Here is a 10,740-nt window from a genome sequence, read left to right on the forward strand (position 1 = left end):
GCTAAACGTGACACTGACAGGTATCCTGCACCGATGGCTGCGTTCACCGACAGCAATAAAAAACTGACTCACGTCATTGTCTCGTTTACTGAGATGTGCTGTTTTATATAAAAATGAGACACATTTAATAACAATGTTTTTTTCTGTTTTATAGCTGTTTTAAATCAGCTTTATTTTATACAGCATTTCTGTGCGCACACGAGTGAAGAAGGAGTTACAGTTGGTGGAAAGAACACGTTAAACAAAGCAACTGTAAAATTCCTGCATATGTTTTATTATTATTATTGTTGCTGTCCAGCTTCCGTCCTGTATGCAGAGTCCTAATAAACTAAAAGCAGTATGATCCACATTTAAGATATTTTTATATTTATATTTTACATGTTTGCTTAAAAATGGAAGCTGGAAATGAAAGGAAGAGATTAATTTATTCAAGTACATTTTCTAACCTTTAATGAGCCAAAACTCTGTGCGTGTTCAAAGACTTTAAACCCATGGCTGCATCCTGCTTTTATTTTATGAATCTTCCGACGGCGTGTCTGCTGGCTTTACTTCCTGTCTTTGTCTTCCTTTCCTTTGTGACGGCCCACCCTGCGCTCACCTGTCAGTTTTTTGGTGCATTTCTCTTTTCTGCCTCCTCACAGTTCATTTTTGATGTTCCTTTCTTGCACTTTTGTGCACTGTTTATGCGCCTTGTAAATTAACGCTTATCTTTAAAGCTGCGTTCAGCTTTTAATTCAGTTCAGGTCGACATGCTGACAGAAACCAGCGGTGGGTTCTGGAGTGAAGGAGAAGAAATGAAATGCTGTTGTGTTAGTTTTCTTGAAGTGGGAGCGAACGAATCGCAGTGTTTGTGCTCTCTCTGCAGTCTGACCCTGACATGTTTCCTGTTCACTGGACGCCGCCAAAAACACAGGAGACCTTCCCATCATGCATTTCAGCTGGCAGAGGGAGAAAAAAGAGCTGCTGTAAAAATCTCCACTTCTCTTTTCAAAGAGCTGCTGCAGTCACATCCATCCCTCCATCCATCCATACTCCCCCCTCCTCCGTCCACAGGGGAGAGGGGGAGGGAGGATTGAGATTAATACTCAGGAGGAGGACAAGAGCTGAGGAGAAGGAGGAAGAGGAGGGGGAGGTGAAAAGAGAAGAGCATAGCGTATGATTCCTCATGGGAGGCCAGGAAGGAGGGGAGGGGGAGGAATCTGAGAGGAGGATGAAGAGGAGGCGCAGGCTCAACCACATCAGCCCAGTAGCTCTACACGTCATCCTGTTTGAATGATTTAAAGCCGAGCTGCATTTAATGTTCACCTTTCATTAGCCCTTAAATTCACAGAGCTACTCAGCGTGAATCGCACTCCCACCGCACATAATCAGCACGTTCGTGTCACAGCTCAGTTCACTTTTATTGATGTGGCACCAACAGTCACTTTACACTGTAAGGTAAAGCCCCAACAACAATGAGCAGCACTTTGGCGACAGGGGGAAGGAAAAACTCCCTTTTAACAAGAAGGAACCTCCAGCAGAACCAGGCTCAGGGAGGGGCGGGGCCATCTGCCACATGGAAACATGATTGGACGAAACCCTGAGGAACGCCAGCATGAACCTTACTGTGTGACACAACAAGCTTCATTCATACTGTGCTGCTGTGATGTCACTACAGGTATGCTAACCTGAGCCTGACAAAGGTAACTGACCAATAAACAAACCCAAGCAGTCTGCTGTTTCTCACTGTGTGTGGCACCAAACCGCCTCTTCATCCAGGCATGAAACCAGCAGGTGGATGAACAGACTCACCTGAACGCAGCAGATCAGCTGACGTCTTTCATCACATCCTGCTAATAACCTTCACGCAGGGGGCGCTACTCAACCTGCAGCTCCTCCTGTGTCTGTGACTCGGCTGGTGCTCTCTGGCGACTGATCGAGAATCTGCCGCTCGGGCAGAAGACAACCTTTAAACGTACGTAACAAGGCTGACAGGAATGCGCCGCGTGTCATCGGTGTCTATTTGTCTTTCTTGCATCTGCCGCATGTTTGTTTGCGAGCGCACAAACAGTCTGACAGGTGTATGTGAGTGCGTGATGCTTCGTATCTGTTACCTGTCGATGATGACGGGGTCTGACGGCGTCTCGTTCCTGTTTCCACAGCTCTTCTTATCGCAGCAGCGGCTGACACGCGCACAGAGAGACAAAAATGAAAGCAGACCCGTCAGTCACTGCAGAGCCTCGTATTTCTTTCAGACAGCTCAGGTGAGACACCTGCACACGCCCACTCTGTATGCAGGGAACAGGCTCCATCAGGGCACGAGTCACCGTGGACGTGAGGATGCCGCTCTCAAACATCGGGACTTTTATTTGAAGCAGAGAAGAAGAACTACTCAGATCTGGTCGGTGTTTCGCGGCCTTACCTGCACATGATCTCGTGCGTCAGCAGAACTCGGCACATCTCGGGGTTTTTGTCCTGGCCTTCATAGATGATTGCCTGCACACACACACACAAACAGGTAAGGTGAAGATCACCTGTTGCGCTTCATCATGGCCCCGCCCACTGGCCTGCAGCAGAAACAGCTCCATTAAGCCGGTTTCATTCGTCTCAATTAGAGCTCATTATTAGCGATTAGCCTGAGTGAGAGTGAGCGGGACACAAACATTTGATCCTCTGAATGTTTCATTACAGCTGCAGCCTGCAGATATTCACATGAAACAGCTGGAACCAAACGCATGAAACGCCTCTCTGTCACGGCGAGCGCCGGCTGACGGCGAGCTCGTTAAAGCGCGCTAATTGAATGAGTCGTAGGGTTCAAACGCTGCTGCTGCTTTTCATTAGAGACAAAACTGAGTGACCCGGCTGCTGATGGAGCGCTTCTCTATCACGCAGGGACCACGCCCATCAGCGCCTCCTACAGACCACAAACGATCCTCGGTGCTGATGGAGTACGGCCCCCCGTCTGGCCTCAGCTATGAGCCTGGCTTTACACGGACCACAGAAACCGACAGGGGACGTAACAGTGTCCATCTTTTCCAACCAGTCAGGATGAGCCTGATCGGAAAGGAGCGGGCGAGCGTGACCACACAGAGCTGACAGACACGTGCTCGCCACATTCCCGCCATCGTTTCAGACGATGAGGAAACTGCTCAGATGTGAAGGCGGCAGATGGCAGCGGCTCCTCACTCTCCGATCACATGTTTACTCTGGAAGTGGCGTGCTAGCACGAGTCTTTAACAGCTGATTTATTGACACTCAGAGACAAATGCAAACAAGCTGCGACACGACGTTAGATCAATCTCTAATAAACTCAACACAGCGGCAGACCGAGCGCCATCAGGGCGCCGATTCTCAGGCGCAAGTTTGAACTTGGAACCGTCGAACAAACGCGAGCAAAGTGAGAGCAACAAACTCTGCGATCAAAGGGTCTGCGTTTGACTTCAGTGGCTCAGCTTCCTGTTTGAGAAAAACCTGAAATATATCGAGGAGGAGGAGGAAGAGGAGGAGGAGGAGGGAGAGGAGGGAGAGGAAGAGGAGGAGGGAGAGGAGGGAGAGGAGGGAGAGGAAGAGGAGGAGGAGGAGGAAGAGGAGGAGGAGGAGGGAGAGGAAGAGAAGGAGGAGGAAGAGGAGGAGGAAGAGGAGGGAGAGGAAGAGAAGGAGGAGGAAGAGGAGGAGGAGGAGGAAGAGGAGGAGGAGGAGGAAGAGGAGGAGGAGGAGGGAGAGGAGGGAGAGGAAGAGGAGGAGGAGGAAGAGGAGGAGGAGGAGGGAAAGGAGGGAGAGGAAGAGAAGGAGGAGGAAGAGGAGGAGGAAGAGGAAGAGGAGGGAGAGGAAGGGAAGGAGGAGGAAGAGGAGGAGGAGGAGGAAGAGGAGGGAGAGGAAGAGAAGGAGGAGGAAGAGGAAGAGGAGGAGGAGGAGGAAGAGGAGGAGGAGGAGGGAGAGGAAAAGAAAGAGGAGGAGGAGGAGGAGGAAGAGAAAGAGGAGGAGGAGGAAGAGGAAGAGGAGGACAAGGATGAGGAGTAGGAGAAGGAGAAGGAGGAGGAAGAGGAAAAGAAAGAGGAGGAGGAGGAAGAGGAGGACAAGGATGAGGAGTAGGAGAAGGAGGAGGACGAGGAAAAGAAAGAGGAGGAAGAGGAAGAGGAAGAGGAGGAAGCGGAAGAGGAAGAGAAAGAGGAGGAGGAAGAAGCGGAAGAGGAAGAGGAAGAGAAAGAGGAGGAGGATGAGGACGAGGAGGAGGAGGAGGAGGAGGAAGAAGCGGAAGAGGAAGAGAAAGAGGAGGAGGACGAGGACGAGGAGGACGAGGAGGACGAGGAAAAGAAAGAGGAGGAGGAGGAGGAGGACGAGGAAAAGAAAGAGGAGGAGAAGGAGGAGGACGAGGAAAAGAAAGAGGAGGAAGAGGAAGAGGAAGAGGAGGAAGCGGAAGAGGAAGAGAAAGAGGAGGAGGAAGAAGCGGAAGAGGAAGAGGAAGAGAAAGAGGAGGAGGATGAGGACGAGGAGGAGGAGGAGGAGGAGGAAGAAGCGGAAGAGAAAGAGGAGGAGGAGGAGGACGAGGAGGAGGAGGAGGAGGAGGAAGAGGAGGAGGAGGAAGCGGAAGAGAAAGAGGAGGAGGAGGAAGAGGAAGAGGAGGACAAGGTTGAGGAGTAGGAGAAGGAGGAGGACGAGGAAAAGAAAGAGGAGGAAGAGGAAGAGGAAGAGGAGGAGGAGGAAGCGGAAGAGGAAGAGGAAGAGAAAGAGGAGGAGGAGGAAGAAGCGGAAGAGGAAGAGGAGGAGGAGGACGAGGAAAAGAAAGAGGAGGAGGAGGAAGAGGAAGAGGAGGAGGAGGAAGCGGAAGAGGAAGAGAAAGAGGAGGAGGAGGAAGAAGCGGAAAAGGAAGAGGAGGAAGAGGAAGAGGAGGAGGAGGACGAGGAAAAGAAAGAGGAGGAAGAGGACGAGGAGGAGGAGGACGAGGAAAAGAAAGAGGAGGAAGAGGAGGACGAGGAAAAGAAAGAGGAGGAAGAGGAAGAGGAGGACGAGGACGAGGAAAAGAAAGAGGAGGAAGAGGAGGAGGAGGAGGAGATGTCTGTCTGAAAGAAGTCGGCCTGAAACTCTGGCCGACACCTCGGACTGCAGCAGGAAGAAAAAGACGCTCTTATTGTGAAACGTCTGATTTTTGAGGTTCATTAATCAGATAAAACAATCGTCACTGTTGCTGTTATTGATCATTCTCCCCTCGGTGCACATGCTGATGATCAATAATCTCACCTGTTTGGTCATGGAGTCGATGAGGCGGACGTACAGGTCCTGCTCCGTCCTCACTCCTGCACACAAACCAACAGTCGGGGTTAGCGTGAGCGAGCAGAGACGGGGCTGTGCTGCTCATTAAAACAAGCGCACCCACCGTTACTGTAGAGCAGCTGCAGCTTGTAGTGGATCCCGTTGTTGGTCTTCTCGCCCGTCGGCTCCTGAAACAAAGTCAGGAAACAAACTGAGGCGTGGGTGCGTTTGGTTTCACCACCTGATGTGACCAAGCAGAAGTTCTGCACGTTTTAGTGCATTAGAGCGCGCTGGTGTGTAGCTTTGGTGAGTCCGTATATTTCAACCTTTACACAAGCGCACACGTCTGAGGTGGCTGCACCTGCTGCAGAAACAGAGGGGAATATTTAACCAAGTCCTTAAACGGATTTACTGATTATTCTAACCACACGTTGTTTGCTCGATGCTGAAATGAAGCGTCGGCTCCTGCGTTTAGAAAACATGCAAACTTTTGGAAATCGTCCGTAAAACTAAACACACCTATCAGCTCTGTTTGGGGCCACATTCACACTGGTCTGTCTGCACTGAGCCGAAGCTGTTGGGCTGATAAACATGAATCAACCTTCGGCACAGACGCGACTGTCAGAGGGAAAAACTGCTGCATTAAAATGACGCAAACTGCATTTTATTGTGTTTACTGTGCACACTACTGCCAAACACACCTGTCACAGGTGCTGTTGTCTATTATACCGCTGTGGACATGTTACGGCGCTGGAGCTGTGGTATCAGTTTGATGAACGAAGCCTGAGCTCGGGATGCGGAGCTGACGGTCTCAGCTGTCCAGATAAATCTGCATTTTTATTTAAATGTAAAAAATATGAAGTGAGGTTCAAATAAAAGCCACGTGTGCGATGCTGATAAAATCAGCACTACTGTTCCACTGTGCTTCAGTTCAGCCTGAATGGCAGTCGCAGCGTTACGGCGCCTGGCAGAGGGTCTCCTTCCTGTCGGGATGCGACTGAGTCTCTAAAGTTCAGATTCCGTCTCTGTTCTCCGTCATAAGAATGAGAGCGTCTTTGATTTCTGTCTTTGCACACTGTGCGGTGTGTTTGTTTTATGTCCCAGCTCCTCCCCGCATCCCTCTGGGTCTCACCTTCTCCTTTTCCACAAAGTCGACGTAGGCGGTGCGTTCGATCTCGACGGGCTGACCCTGGCGGTCGTACAGAGCCAGCACGAAGTGGAAGAAATTGGACTTCCTCAGGTTGGACGGCGGCTGCTTCTCAAAGTGAGCGCGAGCTAACCCCACCCCGCTGAAAAGCAAAGAGATGGACAGAAATATAAAAGATGCAGGAGGACGAGGTGAGGTTTATTGTTGCAGTCGTCACAGAGCTTCCTGCGCTGTTATTTCAGCAGGATTACAGTTTTCTTCAGTGTTTCTCTGTCGCAGTAAAATATTTCACGTCTGGCTCATGTGCTGAAAAACAGCGTATTACAGTAAAATGCACAAAGTGCTTTAAATCCAGGAAAACTTCCTGAAGATGAACAAGGTCAGAGCTCAGATTAGGACTCGCTGAAGAAAAACGCAGGTCGGACGTGATTAATCGCAGCTTCACGCGGTCGTCAGGCCGAGAAACACATCACACATTCACCGTATCAAAGTCTGAACGATCAACATGCACGCTCAGCCTCAGCACAGACACGCTTCAGTCTGACCAATTACACATTATACTGCAGTAATAATACAGCAGCGCATTATTAGAGCTGTAGTAAAATTTGTGTTTAATTTAAATAAACACGTTTGAGTCGACTTTAAAAAGCTTCTCACAAAATATCCAGAAGGTTTTCCTTGTTTCACGGCGAGAAGGTGACTGTGGAAAAACAAGCTCTGCACTAAAAAAAGAAAAATTCACATTTCATGAGTTTAATGAAATCAGGTGAATCAGGTAAATCAGGTGAAACATTTCTGTTAAAATTAAACGGAGGATTTCGCTGCAGGAAAACCTGCACGATCCAATTTATTCATAAACGTGTGAGGATAAAATCTTCATCATTCACCAAACATGCTGCACAACTTTAAACGGTCACATGGACGCAGCTTCAGGCGTTTAACAACATGTTAAAGAGAGAAAATCAGATTCACACAAACTGTGAATCACATGCTCGATTTATTAATATTCATGCGAAGAAGTCAAACTGCAGCTTTGACCTCGACCGTGAACATCATCGGAATATCTCCCAGTGTTAAACCCGGACGGCGGCGCAGAGACAAACATGCTTTCATAGAAACAAGTCATGCTTTTAATCTGAAATCTTTAAGGTCACAAAATGTTAGAAATGTTTTTGATGAGAATAAACTTGAATTTGTAGTTTATGTCATCATGAACTAAAATCATCGTGTCAGGAAATCTAACGAGAGAAAAGAGTTTGTGCTGAGGATTTTAAAATATTTCTAATAGTTTTTGTTTCATTTTTTAAATTATTTAAATGAATTTCCTGCAGATATTCAGATGAATTTAATTCTTTTTGTACTATTTTTGAACATTAATGTTTATTTTCTCAGAGTGAAATGATTTTTGTGGATCATCCTGAAAAAACTTTGTGGTATTTTCCATCGTTCTAATGCAGAAACAGATCCGACGGCTGAAGCTGCTAACGATGATAAACTGTGACGCTCAGCTGCAGGGCGAGCTCAGACCGCTGCCGCCGCCGACCCGTGCCTCGTTTATTACACGCAGCGCTTTAACCCCAAACCTTCGACGCCATCCAGAGAAACACAAAGTCAGTCTGAGGAAAAATAAAACGAGCTGCTCCTCGGCTCAGACAAACGTTTCACTTTGGGAAACAAACACAAGGAAAAGTCTTTGAGTCAAACTGAAAATTTAAAGATCAAATAGGAATTATTTGGATGATTTTTGATAAGTGTTTCCTCGCTGTTTTTATTCACTTTAAATAACTCACATTTACAAAAACATTTTCCCTGTTTGTCTGTGAGCTGCAGGAATTTTCCTAAACTTCAGAAACATTTTAAAATCTTATTTTCAATCTGTCTGACCTTCAGAAACATCTAAATAATCAATTTTTTCCCCTCCAGCAAAAATAATAATTAGGGTTTTTTTCTGCTGAAGATTTAAAATTAAAATCTTTTCTCTGAGCTGCAAATTTTTTTTCTTTCGAGTGAAATAAAACTGCTGTGGGTCCGTTGGGACTACAGCTCCCAGAGTCCCTGCGGGGTGGCGGGCAGTTTACCTCTGAGCAGCCGTGTTGGCGTCCACCACACCGGCCGAGTGCATCCAGGAGCGAACGGCCAGCGGCTCCTCCTTCATGTTGGCCGTGGCCCCACGGGGCAGGTTGTCCTGGATCCCAAACATCTCAGGGGCCCGGATGCTGCGAGCGTCGCTGCTGCGGCTCAGCCGCAAAAACAAGAAGAAGAAGAAGAAGAAGAAGAAAAAGTCCAGCAGAAAAAATGTGATCTACAGGACGGAGCGAGGCTTCTGAACGGGCGACATTTTCTTCACCCGCACGTCGAGGTCTAAAACGAGGCGGCGAGGACGAAGAAAAACGAGGAGTTTAAAATTCTGCAGAACTTTTCGTCTGATTTGCAGATTTAATTCAACTTTTCAGGGCAGAAAATTTTTTTAAGTTTTTAAGAAGGTTTTTTTTTTTATTCTTGATCATCAGTGACAGAAAAAAAGGCCGGAGGAGGAAACGAGAAAAGAGAAATAAAATCCTCAGAGGACGAGAAAACGAGGGGGAGAACAGCCGGGTCCGGACGGCGAATCAAGCAAAGTGTCTTTTTTCTTTTCCCCAAAGAGAGGAGGAGAGAGGAGGTGGGCTGGGATGGAGGGGTGAGGAGCGGCGGAGAAACTCTCAGCCCTGCGGCCCCACAGGACTGGACGGCAAAACCCAAAAACCCCACGGGTCTTCCTCCTTGCTGCTGACGACATCACGGCGGGGGTGGGGCCTGGCCTTATAAGGACAGGAGAGGTGAGAGACGATGTGTGTGCGCGGGTGTGCGAGAGCAAGATGAAGAGAGGGAGGAGGGGGAGGAGGGGGAGGAGGGGGAGGAGGTGCCAACCAACCAGAGCCAGAGAGAGAGGTCTTGATCGCCCCATGCTCTCGCTCTCTCTCTCTCTCAGTCTGAACTGGTTCCTGTTTATCCCATCACTTCGTGTGGTTGTGATGAAAATCCGCTCAGAGATCCAGTCCTTGTGGTCCTGGGTCTGTTATCGGACCCTGAGCCAGGTCAGCGGGACCCCGATGGTCTCTGTGGTAGCAGCTCAGGCCAGACGGAGGCTGAAAGACCAGACCGAGTTCAGACTCTCGTCCAGGAGGTCAAGGTGGATTACTATTCCTGACCCTGATCCAGAACCTGCACAGCAGTCACCAGGGTCTAGTTCTGGTTCCGCTTCAGGACCAGGTCCCATCCTCATGTTTCTAACACAGCAAGTGTCTTCTGTGACTCAAGTTTGTGACCACTTCCTGCTTGCTCAGAGGGACCAATCTAAGCGCCGGCGGTACCGGAGGTGTTCGCTCGCTGAAACCTGGGTAACGTGAAGCCGGCACAGGTGTTAAAACCCCTGAGCTTAAATAGTCTCGCGCTCAATCGCCAGAGAGCGCTGTGACCTGGACACAAATAGGTTTGGGCTTGTTTTTCCCGTCTCAGAGGCGACTGCTTCAGAAATCCAATTATCTCTGAATCCTAATCATCTCAATCGATCATCTCCATCAGTAAATGTCCAATCAGCCGTCACGGTGCGTTCCTGCGTCCTGTGGTTCACTGAGAACAGTCTTCAGTTGTCTGATGCTTCCTTCGCTTTTGTCTCTCGGCTGATTTTCATCACCTTGGTCAGAAACTTCCTCCTAGATGATCTGACTGTCAGACAAGAAGCGAGGCAGGTTTTTCACAGGCACTCCAGTCTTCAGGGGCGAAGGCCTCCGAGGCTCCGAGGGGTGGACCGACAAGCAGAGGAGGGAAAAGAGAAGAGGAGGAGGAGGAGAGAAAACCCATCTGCACAAACGAAGAAGAAGAGGAAAAACACAAGGAGGAGAATGAAATTATTTCCAGGAAATTCAAAGTGAAAATATGATGAAGAGGAGCAGAAAGGGAAGAGGAGGAGCAGGAGGTGATCTTTCTCCAGGATGAATGTGAGTGACGAAAATTGTAAACGTAAATAAAAATTTCAGCAACTGATCGACCAATAAACGATCGGCGAGAATAAATAATTACATTTAATAATAATTGATCAGCCTGCAGGTTCAAATTTAACAAAGTGAACAATGAACAAATGAGCCGCCGAGCACGGGCAGGCTGGGTGGGGTGGGGGTGGGGTGGGGGGGCCACATCCCCGACCCGCTCGCAGGGTGAAGAGAAAACAAAGGGGGGATGGACGTAAACACCCCCGCTGCTTCACGTCCACATCAGCTGATGGTTTTTAGTTTTTGATTAAAAATAACTTTGTTTTTAATTTAATTTTTGCTTCTTCATCATCCTGCGGATGAACTGTTAATATGGACGTTCAGTAATTTAGACGC

At 48.5% G+C, this 10,740-nt stretch overlaps 2 protein-coding genes across 2 annotated transcripts in view; both read right to left on the bottom strand.

The window, feature by feature from the left end:
• The window catches only part of LOC146380994 (transcription factor COE3-like), a 59,944-nt gene extending 57,952 nt beyond the window's left edge, over positions 1 to 1,992 (bottom strand). Inside the window, exon 1 of the mRNA XM_084938569.1 lies at positions 1,866 to 1,992. Coding sequence (XP_084794695.1) covers positions 1,866 to 1,992 — 127 coding nt within the window. The remainder of the gene's footprint in view (positions 1 to 1,865) is intronic.
• Positions 1,993 to 2,089: 97 nt separating this feature from the next.
• On the bottom strand, positions 2,090 to 10,515 carry LOC146380995 (transcription factor COE3-like). Its single transcript, XM_084938570.1, has 6 exons — positions 8,455 to 10,515; positions 6,362 to 6,518; positions 5,354 to 5,417; positions 5,218 to 5,273; positions 2,402 to 2,475; positions 2,090 to 2,162 (listed from the first exon to the last, which is right to left on the bottom strand). The coding sequence occupies exons 1-6, from the start codon at positions 8,574 to 8,576 to the stop codon at positions 2,090 to 2,092; spliced, it is 546 nt and encodes a 181-aa protein (XP_084794696.1). The 5' UTR covers positions 8,577 to 10,515.
• Between the last annotated feature and the right edge of the window lie 225 nt (positions 10,516 to 10,740).

This window comes from Perissodus microlepis, chromosome 8 (genome assembly GCF_051167445.1).
Source record: "Perissodus microlepis isolate ML-2025 ecotype Zambia chromosome 8, ASM5116744v1, whole genome shotgun sequence".
NCBI lineage: Eukaryota > Metazoa > Chordata > Actinopteri > Cichliformes > Cichlidae > Perissodus > Perissodus microlepis.